This window comes from Mustela erminea, chromosome 6 (assembly GCF_009829155.1).
Source record: "Mustela erminea isolate mMusErm1 chromosome 6, mMusErm1.Pri, whole genome shotgun sequence".
NCBI lineage: Eukaryota > Metazoa > Chordata > Mammalia > Carnivora > Mustelidae > Mustela > Mustela erminea.
In genome coordinates, this window is record NC_045619.1 from 62860612 (window position 1) to 62883565 (window position 22954).

General features: G+C 37.9%; 2 protein-coding genes across 8 annotated transcripts in view; both read left to right on the plus strand.

Annotated features, from left to right (window-relative positions):
• PDE3A (phosphodiesterase 3A) overlaps positions 1 to 11306 on the plus strand; it is a 317096-nt gene extending 305790 nt beyond the window's left edge. For all 3 annotated transcript variants that reach the window (XM_032347479.1, XM_032347480.1, XM_032347481.1), the window contains exon 16: positions 4872 to 11306. In XM_032347479.1, coding sequence (XP_032203370.1) covers positions 4872 to 5113 — 242 coding nt within the window. In that variant the 3' untranslated portion in view covers positions 5114 to 11306. The remainder of the gene's footprint in view (positions 1 to 4871) is intronic.
• An 8181-nt stretch (positions 11307 to 19487) lies between these two features.
• Positions 19488 to 22954, plus strand: part of SLCO1C1 (solute carrier organic anion transporter family member 1C1) — a 61145-nt gene continuing 57678 nt past the window's right edge. For 4 of the 5 annotated variants that reach the window (XM_032347484.1, XM_032347486.1, XM_032347485.1 and 1 more), the window contains exon 1: positions 19657 to 20057. The gene's annotated coding sequence lies outside the window, so the exon portion shown is untranslated. Of the gene's footprint in view, positions 19628 to 19656; positions 20058 to 22954 lie in introns of those variants that run through there. The other variant, XM_032347483.1, reaches the window with a different exon arrangement.

Sequence of the window (22954 nt, forward strand, 5' to 3'; positions counted from 1 at the left end):
ATTCAGATCTATCCTTCAGCCAGTACTCACGTGTAACTCTCTTGATTCAAAGGAATAGGTTAAAAACTACATTAACATTTAAAAATTTCTCAACAGAAACTGATTTGTACCTGACTCCAATAAAAACAAAGTAGAAATAAGCAAGTAGATGGCTTTGGTAGAAGAGTAATTTTATAAATTTGCTTTTAAAAATCTAATGTAGGGGTGCCTGGGAGGCTCAGTTGGTTGAGCACCTGACTCTTGATTTTAGCACAGGCCATGAATTCAGGGTCGTGGGATCGAGCCCCGATTCCCTCTCTCCCTCTGCCCCTCCTTCCCTCTCTTTAATAGTTTTAAAAAAAAAAAAAAAAGAAAGAAAGAAAAAGAAAAAAAAACAACCTAATGTAGTAGTAATATATCTTACTGATTTTTATAGGAATAACTCAGATTTTTTTAAATTTAGTGTATGCATATGTGTGTGTGTGTGTGTGTGTGTGTATGCTTATTAAGAAACTTTCAAATGAAGAAATTGATGTCATGCTCCAGGACCCTATGACCTTCTGCCGTATGCATGCCCTTCACTCTGCCTGGAATGCTGCCCACACCTTTTTCACCTACTGTATTTAATTTTCAAAATTTACATCTCACCTCAAGTGTCCTATCCTTTGAAAAAACCTTACCTGTTCCCTCGCAGATTGAGTCATGTGTGTTGCCGTGGTTTGATGTGTCAGAGAGAAATTGCACTGCGCACTTATTAAAAGTGTCAGAAAAGACTTTATTCAAGATTATTGCAATAAGGAAGAGAGATTAAATTCAACTCCATTGAAACTAAGGCAGGAGGATATTTAAGCACTAGTGTGAGTTTGTGAAAATCCAGTATAGGACCTTAGAGGGATGTTGGTCAATGTGATGGAACCATCTGTGTTTGCTAATTGGTACTTGGTGAAGTTGGACACTTCCCCTCCCATGGAGACTGGAATTAGGGACCCTGTTTTTTTCAATGATTTCATTTCAAAGGAATCACACCCAGGTACGTGGGAGACATGTTCTTGGATTGTAAAACTAGCTAGAAGCTGGGAGAAGATTTATATTACAAAGGAGCAGAGAAGGTATTTGCACTTTCAACTTTTAGCAAGTAAATGCTATAAGAAAAGGGAAGTCAGAGACCTATAATCTGGAAGAAACCAATCTAAAGTTTAGTCAAGCTGAGGGGAACATTAAGCCCATCTTGATCACATGCGTACATTGTCGTAAAACACAAATACAACATGTGTGTTTCATTTTTTGTCTTCTTTGCCCTCTCCCCTATAAACTGTAAGCTCCCTTAAGGCAAGCTCTGGACTAATCAGTCTTTGTGTCCATAGCATCCAGAAAATTGCTTGCCAATTAATGAGTGGTCGATACAAGTTTGATTGGTGGGTTTATCTCATAAATAAAATAATGAATACAGTAAATTGTTTTTTAAGTTTTTGCTTATGACTCTGCTTGTATCCCTTTCCCCCTGGCATTATTTCAGCTTAATAATTTTGTTTTGTGTCTGCATGGTTCAAAAGTAATTCAAGATAATTTAATTTAAGGTCCTTTTATTTGATCTGTATTTTTAAATCAATCTTATCCTGTAAAATGGAAGAAATTTTTGTGGTATATTAAAATAAAGCTGTTGAAGGAATCACTAGTACTTCCACAAAAATTTTGCTGGACGGCCTCCGAGAGATCTAGTTCCTTTGGTACACCGCATAGCAAATGGATTTTTTTTTCCTATCGTTATTCTTTTTTTCCTTCTATTATTTCTTCTTCCCCCCTCCTCCTGATTATACATTGTGAATCATTGCTACTTTATTAAGTAAGCCCACATATCCCTGCTGACCATCCTGGAAACTTGTACTATTACTGTTACCTCTTAACATAGTCTCTATTAGATCAGATATCCTTTTCATATCATGGTCATTTTTATGACTTACCAATGCTTCATCATTTACTTGCAACTGTGGAGCAGAAGGTAGGGAGAACATGAGTCATCTAGTAAACTCTTACTACTGAATACTTACTAACATCTGGAGGTTTTGAATATACACAAAAAGAGGATACAGGTTTCTGCCCATAGGGAATTTTATAGCCTAACGGGATCTTAGCCTACTTTCTAAATTCTTGGCCTAAGTCTACAATGGTCACTCAGATAAAGGTACCAAGACTTACATTGTGACTGTGAACAGACCCTCTTCAAAGCTCAAGATGAGCTGCCAACTTTACCTCTGCCCTGGAAGGTCTCCCAGACATTACATATTCAGCATCCCCCTCAAATCTCAAGATTTGCCTTTCTCACTATATCTTAATACTACTACTCAACGGCTCAGGCCAGACAGCTCAGGGTTGGTTTTTTTGGTTTTGTTTTGGTTTGATTTGATTTTTCTTAGTTTCAGAGGTAGAATTTAGTGACCCATCAGTGGAATATAACACCCAGCACTCGTTACCTCACATGCTGTCTTTAATGCCAGCGCCCAGTTACACCATTGCCCCAATGACCTCTCCAGCAACCTTCAGTTTGTTTCCTAGAGTTCATCATCTTTTACGGTTTGTCTTTCTCTCATTTTTCATCTTATGTTTCCCTCCCTTCCCCTATGTTCATCTGTTTTGTTTCTTAAATTCCACATAAGAGTGAAATTTTGCAATATTTGTCTTTTTCTGACTGACTGACTCTGCTTAGTGTAATAAATACCCTCTAGTTCCATCCACATCATTGCACATGTTAGGACTTCATTCCTTGTGATGGCTGAGTGAGTACATGAGTGAGTATATGAGTACATGTACACCACATCTTTATCCATTCATCTGTCCCTGGACATTCAGGCTCTTTCCATATTTTGGCTATTGTGGACATTACAACTCTAAACAGTGGGGTCCATGTGCCCCTTCAAATCACAATGTCTGTATCCTTTGGGTAAATACCACTTGCTGGGTCATAGGGTAGCTCTGTTCTTTAACTTGGTTCATCCCTCTTCTTTTTTCTCTACATCTAATCAGTTGCCAAAGTCCTGTTGATGAAACCTCACAAATATATCTCATACTTACCTACTTCTTTTCATTTCCATTACCTTCACTCTATCCCCAGGCACCATCATCATGTTGTATCCTCCCATCTGAGTCCTTTTTTTTCTCTTTGTGCCACCTTTAAAAGATCTTGTAAGTCTCAGTGTGATTGCACTTGATTTTCCACTTTCTACCCACTAGAGTAAAAACTCCATGCTGGCAAGCATTATGTCTATCAGTGAGCGACCAGAATCTGGCCTACTTGGTACATATTAGGTGCTTAATAAGTAGATAAGTGGAAGACTAAACAGTGAATTATGGTATCAATTCAAATTCTTTAAAATATCTTATGTTTCTTCTGTTGAAATTGATTTTACTACACTTTCCCAACCAAGAGATGTGATTTGTAAAAACTGACTTCAGTACTTCTTTGTTGAAAACATGAAATGTTTGGGTCACCAAGATAATGTAATTTGTTTACTTATTAAATACATATTTGCTGAGCCTGCTTCTGTTTGAGGTATTTATGGGTCTTTACAAGGCTTCCTCAAAGAAGCTGTAGTCTAATAGAGGGGCTAATGCCTAGAATATAGGAGAACAAGATAAATGTCCTAAAGGATGCACATTATTGAGGATGATGTTTTAGTTATAAGTGACAAGACTCCAATCAAGTGAGCATATGCAAAAGGGAAAATGATTGGTTTAGGTAAACCTGATGTTGTCTAGTATCCACGCTTACTTGCATCTGCCCTTGTCTCGGAGTCTCCTGCCTGATAGCCTGATCTTCATCTTTGCTTTTTTCATGAGACTGGACTATAGCCAGCTCTGTGTTCCCTTCATTCCAGATAAATAAACAGAGGAGAAAAGATCCCCAATTCCCAGTCCCTGACTCATTTTCATTCTGTGCCATTGGAAAAAAAAATCCTAGGGAAGGACTCCAACTGACCTGACTTGGGTCACGTGTGTACCCTTTGACCCATCACTGAGACATAGCTATTTTGTCAGAAGTTTGGGGGGTGGGGAGTAGAATTTGAAAACCTTTTCTAGAACTACATAATTAAAAAAGGGATGAGAGTTTCCACTCAATGACTTTGGTGATCAGAAAAAGAGGTAATGATAATGAGAAAGGGGGAAAAAAAGGAAAGCAACCTGGATCTAAAAAAGGAAAGCATATATGGAGCAAAGTGAGAGTTGAGAGTTGGGGAGAGATTGTTTCTTAGGAGGAATTCAGTGAAATCTGATTTGAATCTTAAAATAATAAATGGGTGTGAACTTTCAGTGACTGAGAAGAGCATTTGAGAAAGAGGGCAGTACCAACTTGAAAGCAGAAGATTTCACTGTATGTACAGGAGAGAGAACAGTGAAGTAGAGACAGAAGCCAGGCTGTAGAAGAAGGAAGACTGCAAACGTGGGCTCGTGCCACCTTGTGGGAGAACTTTGAGAGGAGTTTGACATGAATTTTTTAGTCCCCATGAAGCAGAACAAGAACACTGAAACCAGCTTTAAAGAAACCAGTCTTGTAGACTTGTGCGAGTTGAATTAGTTGACAAGGTAAAGGAAGACATAACAAGAAGTTCTTCCAGTAGTCTAAGGTGAGCAGTCTCGAGGATGTGACTGGAGAATAACGCCAAGATGCAAGCAAAACTGGGTTGGGCGTTACAGAATATTATTAAAATGCTGTTTACTATATGTCTCGATGATTTATGACTGATTGTTGCCATCTTCCTCTTCCTTCCTCACTCTCACCAGCAGTGTTACTGTGATAAACAAATCCAGGGACACGTATCCACTTGGTACTTAGCTCCTATTAATAATGTGAAAAGAGATAACTGAGCACACAAATAAGTAATTTGGTGTTTTCTCAGGAAAGAAAACTTTCAAAAGGAGGAAGATCTACTGCCAAATAACTCAGCACCTCCTGCAGAACCACAAGATGTGGAAGAGAGTCATTGAAGAGGAGCAGCGGCTGGCGGGCATAGAGAACCCGTCCCTGGACCCGTCCTCCCAGCCGCTTCCCTCAGAACAGATCCAGGCCATCAGGGAAGAAGAGGAAGAGAAAGGGAAGCCCAGAGGAGAGGAGATCCCGGCTTTGGAGCAAAACCAGTGACAGTGGATACAATGAGCTGTGTTTCCCAGCAGAGTGACTTGTCACAGACTCTTTTCAAGCCAGCACAACACTTAGACACAACACTGTAGAAATACGAGAAGATGGGCAAACAGCTATTGCATTTTGGGATTCTTCGCATTTTATGGGTTTATTTTTACAGTGAGGTACATTGTTAAAAACTCTTGCTCAGAGAAGCTTTCACATTTGCAACACCAGCTTCTAAGGATTTTTTTTAAGGAAGACATATATGTGTGTGTGTATATAAGCTCGCACGTAGATACATGTAAAACATATTCACACACATACACGCACACGCACATGCACACTGAAAGCCAGGCTTCCTGGCACCACCATTTAGTAACATTCATGTTAAGATATATAGTGCTCACTGTGATATAATAAGTTATAAAGGAAAAAAATAAAGGAAAACAAATCACAAAGGAAATGGTGCGGCTTAGCAGGGAAACAGTGCAGGGAATGTCAGTTCCCAACTAAGGAGCTTTGGCTCTTAGTAATGACGGATGAAAGTTCCAGAGCATTATTTGAGTTCTTACACATCCTGCCAACACCGTGTGTGTGTGTGTGTGTGTGTGTGTGAGAGAGAGAGAGAGAGAGAGAGACAGACAGAGAGGAGTGAAAGTGTGCCTGTGTGTGTGTATGTGTGTATGTACCAGAGATTCTTTTGGTTTTAGTAGCTTGTAGAGTAGCTGCAGCAAATGACTCTGTGCATCTGAACAAAGAGAAGGCGGTTCACTCTGGAGTGTTTTTGAGAGGCAGTTGTGCCAAATGCCTTCCTCCATGTAGCTCCAGTACAACCCCTCCCCAGAGGGAGGGTAGTCACAGGCTGGCGAGCGGGCCACGTGACTGGTACTACTGCCCAGGCTCCGCTTGGAGGCACTCCATTGCCAGCCTTAAACCTGAAAGACAGGCATTTTCCAATCTCCTTGCCTAATGAATGTATAGGAGTTGTTTGTGAGTAGGTCACTCACGGAAGATCGAATCACCTTTGTAAGGGGATGGCCTTCTTTATACGTAAACACTTAAGAAGGAGCTGGAGACAGATCTTTTCATGAGGTTAGCATTCTAAAACATTGCCAGAGAAGACCTGGGGAATTGCTCTAATACAATCGATCTCCCAGGGTCTTAATGTGCTGCAAAATGTGTAGTAGAAGAGGAAGGAAGAAAAGCAAGAACAAAAGCAAAAGAAGAACCTGCGATGGGAGGATATATAGTGAGAGGCGAAGGGGGGGAATTTCAACTCGGGGTTTGGTGTGTGTGGACAGAGTGAGAGACCGATTCTTGGCAATTGTTGAAGATTGGCTTTGGGTGGCCAAGTTTCCACTGAGGGCCTGTTGTGGTGGTCCACGTGCTGTGGGATGGGGTGGCTTCGAACTGCAGTCTGGCCCCTTGTCATGTTCCTTTGGGCAGGGAAGATTATGGAAGGATTTGGGGGGACTGGGCCTATTATTGGAAGTCTTTTTTTTTTTTTAATTTGTTTATCTACACTTGTTTATGCTGTGAGCCAAACCTCTATTTAAAAAGTTGATACTCACTTTCAATATTTTATTTCATATTATTATATTTGTCATGAATAGTTATCTTGATGTAAATATAAAGATTTGTTTCTGTAGATAGTAAACTCTTTTTTAAAAAAAAAAGGAAAAGGGAAACGTTTTTATAAAGTTATATTTTAATCACCATTTGTATACATTGTATCTATCTCTAAGCCCCGTAAGAAGAGCATGATTCATTTGCACGGAGGTCTATGGACAGCCACTTACCTGCCTATCCTAATTTAAATGATAACCTGATACAGTTACTTTGTGCCAATTAAATGAGGATGCCACAAAAAAGTGGTTTTTTTTTTTTCCCACTAGGAATTTTTACTACCTGTTGGGAAATTTTGGGGTCCATGTCTCCCAAACGGAAGGACTTTCTTAACCAATACCGAATTTTTATGATTGGTGTCCATTTCTTGTCAACACTTTTTGATCATAACTCCTTCGATACTATGTATGGAACTGCTCACCAATGAAACGATCTTAGTTTCTAAGTAGACCTTGATGGTGATTTCTAACTTTTATTTCCTCTGACATAATAGAAAAGAGTATTTGCATTTTAAAGATTCCTTTGTTTCTCATAAATGAATATTCTTCCCTCCCAAAGCAATGATTGTACATTAACCGTGGCATTTTCCAAACAAGGCAAAGATAATTCAATCAAAAACAAACACTGTTTCAAAGCAAGTTTCCCGTTAAGTAAGAAAATATGAAAAGACTCAAGTAGATTGCAGGCTTTACTTAAATAATGAGAATAATTTCCTGTTTTTTGACTTAACACTTGAGGTCTTCATTATTCAGGATGTACTGAGTTGTGTTCCATTTTCTTAGTGTTTCAACAACATGTCTCATGTTTGCAAAAATTACTGTGAGTCAGATGCATTTACTTCCCCAGTTACTTTAACTGTTCTCCTGCCGTTACCAATAAGAGAGGAGGAAAAAAAATTATGCCCATATACCTCTTGCATTTAATTCCTTAACAAAACGAGTCTTTTCCCTTTCTCCTAATGGCATACATATCTAAAACACTCATTAAGTCAAGGAAAAATGGGAGTGTGGAGCAAGTGGGATGATAGCCTAGCAGTTAAGAGTCTAGAAGCCTACGAGGGTAGCTTGGTCAAAGCTGGGAGGCCTCAAGTAGGGGCCAGCCTGGCTGTCAGAGTAGAGGTCTTAGCAAACTACCTAGTTTCATTTATTTTGTTTTAAAGTACATGGAGTACTGGTGGCCAAAGCACTTAGAACCTCTTCATTCCAGAATTAAGTTCATCAGTCCAGGCAGATTGACCATTTTTTCTTCAAAAATAAATTGCCAGTCTATTAAAACTAAAAGTCCATCAAAATAATGGAATGAAGATCAAGTATGAGGCTTTCATACACATTCATTACATCCCAAAGGAAGCCTAGGGGCATAAAAAGACTGTTTCAGCCAATGATACTCTCCCCTGCCTTGGTGACAGCAATATTCCCATGTTCACTTCCAACTCTGGAGCTTACTCCCTGTGGTGCCAGCGTATTTGTGGCCATTTACTACATTTTTATATGAGCCTGTTTATAGGTGCCATTAGATAAACTCAGGTCTTTCAAATAAAGGAGTTTCTAGACCATTTAGGAAAAAGAATGGTTATTTAGATAACCATAAAACCAATGGTGGGAAAATTGGGAACTGGTGACCTTGATGCTAAGGGTTGGTTTCTGTTAAGGAAAAGACCAGGTATCCTGTGAGCATCACTGGTGTCATCTCCAGCATGCTCATAGAATGTCTTTTCAGACATTCTTGTTTTTTAGTCCATCTAAGCCAACCTTTATCCTGGTGAAAACACCACTTTGTTTTTTTTTTTCTAAGTGATAAAATTGTATTTTTTGTCTTATATAAGACTTGGTTTTGCTCTCAGTAGAAGATGAAGACAGCTTTGGATAGATCTGTGTTGGTCTTCATCTGACAAGTGAAGGAATGTCCTCATATTTAAGAAAATATTCATTTTCTAAAAGCAGAATACCCAATTCTGTCTGTTCCATTTTGATGGAATTCCGAACAAACCCTAACCAGGGCAATCCCAGTAAAACTAAAGGAAAGGGATTGTAGAACATGCAGACTGTTATATTATATGTATGTATTGTGATTTCCTCATGTCCCCTGCCTCTCTTGATTTGCGATTTCCCAGTGTCCCCTGTCACGTGCCCAGAGAACTTTCTTTGATGGTAAAAGCTGTGCAAAAGGCATGAGACTCAGGCCTATTCTTTGTTTAAATGGTGGAAAAATATAAGTTATTTTCTAAGTAATAAAGATATGAAAATTATCATTGTAAATAAAGTCTAAAGTTTGAAATGACTGTTTTACAACAGTGAGCTATTTGTGTGATGAGCAACTGCTGAGTAATGAGAAGTGAATAATCAAAAACTCATTTCTGTCCTACTTTGGCAGGTATTTTTTGGTGGTTCTCTGTCAGTATGGGGATCTCCACTCTCCTCGCCTTTTAAAATACTTGTAAAATAAGAATGAAAACCAAAGTAAGGATCCTACTATCCTCTCTTCCATCCTAACGCTGAGTCCCCACTTGATGCCTTTCCTAGCTCATATGCCTCTTTGGAAATAAACTGTTTTCTTTTCAGACTGGCAGAAGACTCCAGTAAAACAGAGTTTTGTAAACTTACATAGTCTGGGGTAAGTCAAGATTCCCCTCATTCTAGAGAGTATCAGCTACTGCATATGGAAAGAAAATGTCAATAAAATTTCAAATGCCAATAGCTCAACTACAAACCACCAAGTGCTAAAATATCTATATAGTTTGAAACCAAACTGAGTTTCCTTTATTCCCCTTTTCTGCTAATAAGCAACAAAATACTTTATGATCGTTGTTTTAGGTCATTCCTTTCTCTCGTGATTGTTCCGAAAGGAAACTGAATTTGCTGATGTTGTTAGTCTGTTCAATGGAATTCCACCTGAAGATTAGGAAACCAAGTAACCATTTTAGGTGAAGAGCATTCCAAAATAAAATTACTCACAGAACATCTACTCAGAGCAAATTATGCAAGTTTTAGGTCCTATATTCATATTAGGTGGTTTCTCTAGAATACCCAAATTCTTACAGCAAGTTTGGGATGAATAACTAGACTATAGCCTTGAGTTAATGAAACTGGAAACAGTGCATTGAATCACTTAACCTGAGGTTTGGTGGTATTTACCGTGTTCAGCACTGATGACCCATGGTCAGAGACAAGAACATGGTTTTCAGTCTCCATGATACACTATGGATGGCAGGCCATTTGTGTATCACCAATCTTGACTTTCATCTGTGAAAGTCAAGATTAATAATTTGTTAAAATGATGCTGCTTTTACCTTACCTAATGGTGCTTTTGTTTCACCTGAAGTGATCTTTATGTTCATACTACGAAATCATTCTAACAGCAGGTTAACAATGATGACCCAGAAGAATTGGGTATTTTGTTGCAAAATACATTTGGAGATCCAAAACTGACCATTAAAGCTTTATAATTTGGTGGAACTCAGTGTTCACATCTGGAGATTCAAAATACTGATCCACTATAAATTATTCAAGTGTAATAAGATTATACATGGAATTATGTAGAGATGGAAAACAAAATTAGTTTTTGGCATATGCTTCAAGCTCTAAAAAGAGCTGAATTTCCTATCTAAGGGCAGCTAGTTCTTCATATTATACTTCTGAGGTTGATTGCTTTGACAGGCATTGGTATTCAAGGATTTCTGCTTCCCTGAGGAGTGGTGGAACAGAAAAGAGAAGTCAAGCCACCACCTTCTTGATAAATACTGAACATGTGCCTGTTCAGAAAGGTTTCCTCATTGCTTCGCATCAGTTTGGTCATGCAAAGAATTCAATCAAAAACTGCTTCAAAGAGATGTAATATTAAATCATCCTATGTAAGTACTATCAAGAATATTTAAATTTGATTAAGCATTTGAACCAAAGATGTTTAAAAAATTGTGGTTTTTTTTTTAACTAAAAACTCACAAAATGACATTCCATGATATAGAGATGCTAAATACATTAGTATAATCAGAACTACTATTGTGTAACAGAAAACTGGAAAGAATATTTAATTCTTTTTTTTCTAACGTATGTCATGCCTCAGGGAGGCAAATGCTTTATGAAGGGTCCAAGAAATACATGAAATAGATAAAAATAAATTTATTCCCAATAGTTTAATTAGATTAGGTGTACAAATTATAGGCCTGAGTTGTTCTGGGTTTTCCCAAGGAAAAAAAATGTATTATTATCCAGCAATTTATCTTGGATTAGGTTGTTTTTAGAATAAGTGGTCTATTAATGTAGATTACATTTTGCTAAGTTATGACACAGTGAAAATGCCAAATACTTACCTTCATTACTAAGAAAAATTACATCTTATTAATCTTGACTTTCACAGTTGAAGCACTGACCAGGCAATAATCCACACCCACTGCTTCATCTACCAAGACTGATCAAATGGTAGGTTGGAATTTGTAATTCATTAATAGAAAAGTAATTAAAAAACTATTTTAAAACTTTACTGCCTTAACTAAAATTTCAGTGTCAATAGAAGTGCTTCTTTTAGATGAAAAAAACTGTAGCAGGAAATCCTCCCTTCCCTCTTACCAACAAAACAAAAAGTCAAACTCATAGGAGAAAAGTGGGGATTCTCTTCAATTTTACTTCCCATGCTCAAAGTAGTAAAGCAAAAAGAATCAACTTCTCCTCTGCCATAATGAGGAGAAAAAACACTTTTCACCCCAAGTTCTAACTTGCCAAGCCTGGTTTCATTGTACAGCCCATGGTACTAAAAAGCAAAAACAAAAACGGAGCTATAGATTGGGAGTGAACAGTACATAAAATGTGAAGGATCACCCTGGGACACCCCTTCATCTTTGTGACAAACCAATTTAGTTATTTATCAGTTACTCTGGAATAAAGGGACTGAATGGATCCATAGTTCAACCATGAAATCCCTTGCAACAGTCAGCACTTACACGTGCTCTGGAACACAAATTCGCCTTTGGAGCTTGGAAACTGCTGCTTGACTACCTTTTGAAGGGAAGGATTTTTTTTTTAATCTAGTAATTTTACTCCCTATATTATAGCAAAATATTTGGATGATTTCATGCAAAATTAAAAGTAATTGTTTAAAGATGTTTTATTTGTGTATATAACTTGTTGGTTGTTAGAATTTTCCATCAAGCTTCTTTTAAAAGTTAACTGATTTTTACGGCTCAAACCACTCCTGCCACATATTTTGTTTTAGCTAGTTATAAGCATAATCAGTACCATAGTGTTGCTATCTTTAAATAATAACCCAGCACATCTATGTATTTACCTGTTAGTGGAGTTTATTGGCCTGACTTTTAGTATATATTTGTTCATTAGTTTTTTTAAAAAAATCACTGTTTTTTAATACTCTGAAATATTTGCTTGGGATTTTCACCATATTATGTTCGCTTAACTGGTGGATTTGTTTTGTTTTTGTTTTCCATTTATGAGTATCACTTTACTTCTTGATACATTCTCACAGAAGTACACATACCATTTTTGTTCCAACAAGGAGAGTTTGTTAGTTGATGAGCACTAGAAATAACTATCACTGAATCCACCCACTCCCTGATATTTTTTCCTGAAGATATTTATCATGCAAATCACAAAATGAAAATTGGTGCTTTTATAAATGTTCTGAAATTTTCAGTGCAAAATAATGAAAATGCGATTCTCCCTAGCTTTCTATAATGCTATTAAGATGTGCAACTGAAAGAACTTTAATTTGAATCTAGAGTATTTTTGGTTGGGGTTAATTTGGTTAATTTGATTTGGTTTCTAGTGTTAAAATTGGTTTGTTATTCCTGATGGAGTAGTTGTTCTGATTGTCATTATTTCTCCCTTTTCTTGGCCAATAAACCCAAGAAACAAAAAAACTGCCATTGGAAAGTTTAAATTAGCATGTCCCAAATGTTTAACTTCGTAGAGTACTTGGGAACCAGAGAGTATGAACTTCATTTAGTATTCCTAGAAAGCAATATTTTCAAAGAAGTACCAACCAAAACAGCAGTATAGGGGATGTCTTTTGCACATGACAGTTTTTAACAAGGTAATTCTTACCACTTTCAACTGAATATGTTTATTAATAACCCCCCAAATTTATCAACTTTTAGAAACCCAAAAGTGAAGCATTGAACTTAAGTGATCATTTTGCAATGAAATCTTGTCCTTTCATCTGTCTTGCACTTAATATACGTAACAATACTTAATATCTTCCTGTCATAATTATTTGTTAAGTAATTTAGTTAATGTGCTGATAAGTATTTTGTAAAAAGTAAAATCTGTACAGAAAAAAATAATAAATTGTACTTATTTTTATTGTTCTTTAGCTTAGACACTACAATGATGTTCCTTGTTTGCCAGAATTCCTGGAAGTGCCTCTTGACTTTATAGATTACACACACACACACACACACACACACGTGTGTGTGTGTGTGTGTGTGTGTGTATGTATATTTATATACATAAATATGCAGATATTTATGTATATATAATATATATAAAAATATTACAGTAACCATATACTCAAAATCATAAGAATTGTGTCACAGGTGATCAGTGTGGATGTTACAATGTGAAAACAGTGTATAATATAAATATAACTCTGTGGTATTATGTTTGATGTAGTTATTTGTACAATCCAAGTCCCCCATCCAGTTTTGAAGGCACCCTTTCCTCGCATTTCCAAATGCAGTGACTTGTGCCAGGACTATGCACACTGTAGCAAGCCATTCTTTACAATTCCTAATGACTCCTGGGGGCCTCTATTCCCACGGTCACATTCCCTTTCCTGTCACCAATGAATTCTTATCTGTGTTAATCTTCATCTCACTGTAGCTAAGCTGTGTTCTTTCTCTAAACAAATAGTCAACACCATAACCAAGATCCCAGGATTTCTGGCATTTAGCTTCAGAGTCCTATAAAATAAGAGGTTCTGATCTTTATCCCATAAATACTACAATTTGTCCTATAAAGATTGTCTGCTGATGCCCAATACATGGGATATTTGATTGTAAAGATTCAGAATTATTTTTGTTCTGCGTATTTGAAAGCTTTCAAGGACTCTGAAGGATTCAGGGCATTCAGAGTGTTTTAATTAACTCAAATATATAGTCCTCAGAAACCAAAGCAAAATGTGATTTCTACCCAAAGTTCTCAAGGAATTAATTCTTTAAGCTACATGTACAGATTTCCGCATTACCTAGACAAAAATCCCTGCTCCTGTTTGGTGTATTCATATCTTTCTTCACTCTGGTCCAAAACTATCCTCCACCGAAATAAATAACCATTTATCATTTATATTTCTATGTCTTGGGCAAAGTATATCAGTGGAGTATTTACACACACTGTATACTTGTATTTTCTTTCTTCCTTTGTGTACATACACCCTCTTCCAACCACAGACAGCACAAAGGAGCAAGACTGCCAATATCTTCTCAAGATGTGACTCTTATGTGATGTGACACCCAAGATGTGACACCCAGGGCTATCCTCTTACAGTGATGCTATGGGCCTCAGTGGAAGGGAGGCCATATCTGGCTGTTCCCACCTGAACCTTCCTCTCCTTCCTGCAATTAGGTGCTGTCGAACTTGTTTTAGGTAAGGAAAAGTGAATTCCCATGGTACAATAAGAGAGGTGATGATGTGTATCTTCTAATGGATCCTGAGATCCAGGCCATTGCAAAGGGATAGCCACAGCCACTGACAGGAATAGAAAGCCTCGAAGATCAGTTCAGTGTGTGTCCTGGGTCAGCTCTACACATCTCCCCTACGCTCGTTGAACCGCATGAGGTGAGGCTTGGGATATGGATATACCTTAGCCAATGAAAAGAAGAAAGAAAGAAAGTCCATTCTTAAATCATTAGAAAATCTTCTGCTTGTTGGGACAGATTTAAGCTTCTTTAATCCTGAAGATACTTCATGTCCTGATCATTTTTTCTGACACTATTGCTGGCTTAAGAAAGGAGTTCCACGTCCACTTCTGCTGAAATCTGTCAGATTTGAGGAATTGTCCAGCTGCCCCTGCTGTCTCGGATCATTTGGCCTCCTGGGACCAGTCAGAGCTGGGTGGGCTGGGCCGGGGATGGTGGTGCACATTGCTTCATACTTAGTCATTAGCACTCATTACAGTGGCTCCTTGCTCTATTGTCAGTCTGACTGATTTTCCCTGCCAGATGCAAAGGTGAATTCATAGAAGGCTTGGTCTCAGAGACTTCAAAGTAGCTAGTGATTATGTATTTGTTTTCTATTTCTGCTGTAATAAATCAACACAAATTTGGTGACTTCATCCAGTGCAAACTTATTAGCTCACAACTTCTGCTCTCTCACAAGATTAAAATCCAGTGTTTGCCAGCCTGGCTCTTCCCTGAAGTATCTAGAATCCACTTCTGAACACACTTGGGTTGTTGGCAAAATGCAGTTCCTTGTGTTACAGGGCTGAGGCCCCCATTCCTTGCCAGCTGACCACTGGGAACCTCTCTCAGCTTCTTCTGGCCATTTCCTTTCCCCAGGCATTGCTTTTCTCACCAGCCCCATCTTTAAACCAGCAACGTTACATGATTCCTTCTTACACTTTAAAACGTTCTCACTTCTGCTGCATCCTTTCCATCTCCAGCTAGAGAGCGTTCTCTGCTTTTAAGGACTCGGGTGATTATATTGGGCCCAGAGAATCCAAGATGATCTCCCTACTTTAAGACCTTAAATTACATTTGAAAAGGCTCTTTTGCCATGTAACTTAACATATTTACGATTTTCTGGGGATGATGGGACAGACATCTTTAGGGGCTATAATTCTATCTTCTACAAATTATGAATAGGATAAGGAACAAGGTGGAGATAAAGAAGGTGTATGGGCCATACAGTTATTCTACATAATGGAAACTCATGCCTACAATGAAATTGAAGGGAAGGTGTAGAGATTTCCCATATACCCCCTGCTCCCATACACCCAACGTCCCCCAGTGTCGATATTCCTATCAGAATGGTATAGTTGTTACCATTAATGAACTATTTATGAACACGTCATAAATCACCCAAAGTCCATTATTTAGGGTTTACTCTTGGTGGTGTACATTCTAAGGGTTTGGACAAATGTATAATGACATGCATTCATCATTATTATATCACATGGGGTATTTTCACTGCCTTAAAAAATCCTCTGTATTCTGCCTATTCATCCCTCACAGCCCTAACCTTGACCACCACTGGTCTTCCACTGTCTCTATAGTTTTATCTTTTCCAGAATGTCTTAGAGTTGGAATCATACCGTATGTATCCTTTTCAGATTAGTTTCTCTCACTTAGTAATTTGCATTTAAAGCTCCTCCAAGTTAGCGTGCCTGGGTGACACAATTATTAAACATCTGACTCTGGCTTCAGCTCCGGTCATGATCTCAGGGTTCTGGGATCCAGCCCTGCATCAGGCTCTGCACTCAGTGAGGAGTCTGCTTGAGATTCTTTCTCCCTCTCCTTCTGCCCCTCCCCGTTGTGCTCTCTCTCTCTGTGTCTCTCTAAAATAAGTAAACAAATGTTTTAAAAAATAATAAATTTCCTTCATGTCTTTTCATGGCTGGGTAGGATAGGACCACCATTTATTTATTTATTTACTGACTGAAGGGCATTGCAGTTCCTTCCAAGTTTCAGCACTTACAAATAAAGCTGTTATAAACATCTATGTGCAGGTTTCTGAGGAGACATAAGTTTTCAACTCCTTTGGGTAAATACCAAGAAGTGTGATTACTGGATCATATGAGAAGAATATGCTCAGTTTTATGAGAAACCACCGAACCCTCTTCCAAAATGTGTATACCATTTTACATTCCCACAAGCGTGAGTTTTTAGACCTTTTCAGTGCAGAGATCTGGCATTTGCACTATTCAGACTGAAAACTCCTAGTTCCAACATGGGACTGCAAAGTTTTTCTTAACCTCATTCATCTTAAATTATCAATGACACTTTAAGTGATGAGCCTGGGTGAGGTCATAAGGGAGTAAGTGTAGATAGAGCAAAGAAGATATTCTAAGGACTGAACTGTGCAGTGTTTTGGCAATGAATGTTAATGGAAAATGACCACTGAGGCAGGAGGAAAACCAAAAGAGTGGGGGGTTCTAAAAACTGGGTTTAAAAAAAGGATCAAAGGAAAGGGCACAATCAGTGGTATACAATTCTGCTAATCAATTAAAATGAAGCCTGGAAATTGATCTCTGGATTTATTAATGTGAAGGTCTTTGATGTTATTGATGAAAGTAGCTATGGTAAAGTGGTAGAAGCAAAAAAAAGAACAGGCGGGACAAGAAATGTAGAAGAGGAGTTTTATTTATTTATTTATTTTTTAAATTTATTTATTTATTTGAGAGAGAGAGACAGTGAGAGAGAGCATGAGCGAGGAGAAGGTCAGAGGGAGAAGCAGACTCCCCATGCAGCTGGGAGCCCGATGCGGGACTCGATCCCGGGACTCCAGGATCATGACCTGAGCCGAAGGCAGTCGTCCAACCAACTGAGCTACCCAGGCGTCCCTAGAAGAGGAATTTTAGATAAGGAGCTTAGATGTTAGTGTATGCTCAGCAACATGAACCATACATCCATAGGAATAGAAAGAAGACAAATAACATGAATACACATACAGAGGGGGAGTAAATTGGTGAGGGCAGAATACAGTATTTCTCTCCTGATTTTAAAAATTTCATCAGTGAGTTCCCTAAGCAAGATCATTGGCTGGTAATGAAAGTTGGGGGAAAACCAAAGTTTGGGAGAAGTCATTCAGGAGAAAGGAAAACTGATTAGGTTATAAAAAGATATGTTTAACAGTGCCTCTGAGACCCAGTGAGGTTAGTGGTCATGAATTAAAGATGAGCCCTGAGGGCATGGTAATGAGTTTTCTTCAACTATGTGGGTGTAAACACAGAGTGGACGGGAAGTTGAATTTAACTCAGCTGTGGTTTGCCAAGGAAGAGCAACAAACTGACCAATGGACAAGGGAATGCACCATCGTACTATGCAAGTGAGTGATTCGAACAGTTGTACAAAACTCAACTCAGGTAAGGAGGGAAATGACAATGTGAATATTATGGGTTAAATTGTGCCGCCCGCCCCCAAATATGTTGAAATTCTAGCCTCCAGTATCATTGAATGTGACCTTATTTGGAAGTAGGATCTTTGCAGATTGATCAAGCTAAGATGAGGTCACTGAAAGGGGACCTCATTCACTATGACTGGTGTCCTTTCAAGAACAGGGGAAGACAGAGACACACAAGAGAAGATGGTCATGTGACCATAGAGGCAGAGATTGAAGCAGTAAATCCACAAGCCAAGCAGTGCCCAGAGTTGTCAGTCACCAATGAAGGGGGAAGAGGTAAGGAAGGATCTCTGCAGGTTTCAGAGGGAGCATGGCTCTGCTGACACCTCGAGTTTGGACTTCTGGCATTCAGAACTGAGATAATCAAGTTCCTCTGCTTTAAGCCGCCGGTTGTGGTACTCTGTAATTGCAGCACTGGGAAACTCATTCATTGATAGTTAATTTCACAACACAGTGGCAGAATCGAGTGGTTTTGATAGAGATTATATGGCCTGCAAAACCTAAAGGACTTACTCTCTGACTCTTTGCAGGAAAATTTTGCTGACGCCGGGTCTATAGTATGGAAGGTAGGATACAGTCCAATGCAAGACTATATACATGAGAAGCTCTGAATATTATGTAAAGTAAGCATTATGGACATTCAGAACTGTAACATGAACTGTGGACTCAAGTGGTCAGGAGAGGAACCATGGTAGAGAGTGAACTTGAGCAAATTGGGGATAGGCCAAATTACATTCGCAGGGGAGACTGCATTTCTCAATGAGGAGAGTAAACACTGTTTTCCCCTAAATGCACCAGTGGCCACCTGTTAGATGCATTGAAAAGTGTAAGACCTATGGCAATGCTTGCTCACTAGCAAAGGCTGTTTTGATTGCTAAAATAAAATATGTGGTCTTTAGAGTCTGAATGCACCGTTGCTTCACTGTAAGATCTATTATTTTATTATTTAATAATATTAAATATTATTATATTTTCCTTGTATCCCTTTTTCCCTTTGGTAGGAAAAGGTGCTTATAATCATATTTGATTATTGGTTAATGATCCTTACCATTGTGTGAACAGAAATTATACGTGTAATGTTGATACTTTCCAGTCATTTAGTGCTTTGTTATTTGAGACATACTTTTGACTACATCGTATCATTAAATCCTTAAAACAGCCCTATGAATGTGTTTTGTTTTCTGTAATAAGAATTGTGCTTTATGGAGAGGAAGTTGAGATTCAGTAAAGTTTAGTGACCAGGCCAGAGTCATAGCCGTTTAAGAATATGCTGGATCTCGGGTAGTACCGGTAGCAGATTCGTTTATTGCTATAAACGAAATGTAAGCCAATACTACTCAGAATCTCCTAAAATGGTACTCTTGGAAAAAGAATTTATCATAATTTTAGAATTTTTCGGTGCAAGGAGTTCTCTCTCCTTGGAATTTAGATAGAATAAACAAGTGGCTGCCAAAATTTCAGTGTTTTTCTTTTTTTTCTATCAGACCCTTATAAATTGGATGCGAGCAACTGATCATGTGTCTGAGAATTGGCCCTTTCTAGAGAGAGCTCTCAACAGAGCCTTGGTCCTGACCTGGTATGTGGTCCCTAAGATTCTCGAATCCCAACGGGAAAAGAACCCATACAAAGATTTAGCTTATGAGCCCTTTTTTTTTTTTTTTTTTTTTTACTTTTTTTCTTTTTTCTCAGAAGGATCCCAGTGATGTCCTCAAGGAGCAGCTGGCTTAAAAACTTCTTGGAAGGAGAAGGAGGGATCTTTGTTACAAACTTCCGCCCCTCCTCCTGCTTCTGTTCCTTTCCCCTCTGCCCCCTGCAGAGTTGTGTTTCTGGGAATCAGCAAGTAAGATCACAAGTAGTCTTTTCTCTTTTCACTCTCTCTCTCATACAGAAAGCTTTATCACGTGTGGCCTTAAACTTGCAGCAAACTGCAAAGAAATGGCTCCAAAGCTTCAGCTCTTTCTGTGCCCTGGGAGCTGAGATGCACGTCAGTGGCTTTGCCAGCGTGGCCTGTTCTTTGCAGACTGCCAGAGAAAAGAGGCCAGGAGGAAAGAGGGAAGAGTCGAAATTGCCCAAGGGTGAGACCATGCCCTTCGTCTTTTCTTTCCCCTAATTTGCTCTGTCTGTGTCCATCCAGGCTCTCCCCACCTGGCACAACTGCTCAGAGCTGCTGTAGAATTCACCCCAGTTTCCTCTCTCAGCCTGTGAAGTGGGGTCCAGCCTCTCCCTGAGCACGCTGAGAGGAGCTGGCCATCTTTGATCTCCACCTCCAGGTAAGATTTAGTTCTCTACTTTCCTGCTTTGTGGCTCTCACGTCTGATTCTCATAGGAGAGAGGCTAATCAGCCCTTCAGTTCTGCACTACCAGCGTCTGACCCACATCCACCGTCAAGGTTGTTGGGGCCCTTGTTAGGTTGATAGAAATAGCAAAAGGACACTGGTTAAAGTCAGGTCACCTCAGATCTGGATTCAGATTTTGACTCTGAGAACTTATTAGTTGGGTAGTTCTTGACCACTGAATGGCTCTGAGTTGTATCATTTTCTGTAAAATGGGTATTCTGATGCTTACCTTGTTGAGTTGTTTTTAGGATTAGCAAAAAGTCTGTCATTCACCTGGCACAACTTCAATCTGAATCTGACACGAACACTTATCTGTATGGGGGTTGGGAGAGATCAGCCTTCTTAACACACACTCCTTGTTGCAAGTACCGTGAGATTACTTGGTGCCCAGAAGACCAGCTAGTGCAGAGGATTTCCTCGTGTGGGGTGACTAGGAGAAGAGGGTGGCTCTTTCTGACTTGCTCTCTGGCAGTCTTTAGGGTTTGACGGTGGATGGAGTTTATGTCACAGGATCATAGCACAGAGGTTCTGGGCATGACCCAGTCATAACATGCCAAGGCTGTCTGTGCTCTTTAAAAACTGTGAGATTGATTTTCAAGCCCATGTGAACAGAGAATTCCTTTTTTTAAAAAAGAGGAATAGAGATTTCCTATTGTTTTATATCTATTAATATATTATTTTATATCTATTAATAAGAATCTATTCTGCTATCTATGGTTGGCTTCTTTTTCTTTGGCCCCCAAAATAAGATACACTCCAACCCAGGTTGGATAAAAACTTTGCCATGACTCTTTTTCTGGTGGAATCTGTTCAAGAGGAGGGAGGACAATTAGGGATTTGCCAAATGCAAATCCTTCTCAATAACTGTGTTCTTGCTCTACTTCTGCGACTGCAAATGAATGGAGAGAGAGAGAATTTGGAGGATCTTTCTGTTCAGGTCCTTGACCTTGCCTTCCGTTTCTTTTCACAGAGGGATGAAAGGCTCAATGTTCATAAACATAGCCTCCTTGAAACATACTATCCTTGAGATGATATGCAAATTAGCCATCAAGATGAAATTATATTTTCTGTAACAATATGCAGTGTCAGTGTTTTATATTATTTTGCCCTAAACCACATCGTCTAGGATGACCATAGTTCTCTTGTTTTTATTATCACTTCTGGATTCTAGTTAGAGTGATTTTTGTGTCATCACCTCCCAAGTTTAACAAGACAGTGTGTTTTGGTGTCTCAAGTTTTTAATATAATTTTCAACATGATTGTTTTTCTCTTTAGCATTAGCATTCTGGATTAGCGTAGTGATAGTATATTTAATTATTAAAGGATTAATTTGCCTGTTCTTGTCCACTGGCTTTATTATGACTGGCCAGAAATAATATATTGAACCCCTGAAAGAGTAGGCCAATTTGAATGGTATTAATTTTTTTCTGGTGTGTATTTCTTGCTTGGTGATATGTTTATACTTATAATATCTAAAATATTATATGTTCATTATAGAAAAATTAGAAAATATAGACACACAAAGCATTTTTTAAAACATTATCTGCATTGTCACCAACCAGAAATAATGTGTTAACCTGTTCTTTAAAGATTTTCTCAAACTTTGTTGTTTCATATACACATGTGAAAATGGGTGCTGCTTCTGTAAAATAGAGTATTATATATATTGTTTTTCAGTATGGATTTTTAAAATCAGTTCTCTAATGAACATATTCTATATAGTTATATTTACTTCTTATACTAATTTCTAAGGGGTTCAAAAGATTTCAGTGTATGAATAGACCATAATTTTTTGGACATTTAGGTCATTTAGTTGTTTTGACTTCTTATTATTATTTATTATTATCAAATTATTATTATTATTATTATTAATAGCTGTGTGTCTCTGGCAGTTTAATTAAAGGTACTCAGTAGTCTTTTAGTGTGAAACCTATCTAATATTGCATAACCAGTGTTTTTCAAACTCCTTTTCATTGTTCTGACAAAATGTTGTTCTGAACAACTAGTTTCATTGACTCTGAATGTACAAAGTTGGCCATTGGTATCAGATAGATGGTAAAGAAGAATTTCTATGTCCTTAGTTTCTTAGAATTTGGGTTTTTTATAAATCAGGAATGTATGTTGTATTTTATCACCTGATGTTTTGCATCTACTGAGATTTTATTATTTTTTACTTTGAATTCCTTTTTTTCCCAGCTTTACTGAGATGTGTTTGACAAAAATTGTATAAATGCATGGCATACAATGCTATGTTTGGATATACCTATATAACATACTGAATTTTTAATGTGATGATTTAGGTGAATAAAGTTTCTAATATTAATTGTTACATTTTTAAACTAGATATTAATTAAAGAATATAAATTCATTTGGATTTGCTAGTATTTTATTTAAAATTTTAACATCTCTAAATTTCATCTGAAGTGTTTTTTTTTCTTGTATTATCTTAGTGAGATTTTATTATCAAAATAATTATGTCTTTTTAAAATGAATAGAGATTTTTATTATCTATTTCAGTCACATACTATTTTCTCCTTGAAGGATATTCCTTGATAAAGCACTCCTGTTACATCATCTATCCTTATTAGTTTTGGTTAGGGGATAGTTTTAGAGTATTTTTGGTAGTGTCTTCCTTGGCTCTTTTTCTTTTCTGGTTTATATTAATACAGGTAATTCTTGCTAGAAAATTATCTATTTGGTCAAGACTTTAAAGTTATTTCTATATATTATGCATAATTTTTATGTTTTATACTTTTGAACATCTTTGTTTAGAACTCACTAATATTGTATTCTCATGTCCTTATCTTTTGATCTTGCTTAGCATTTTCTAT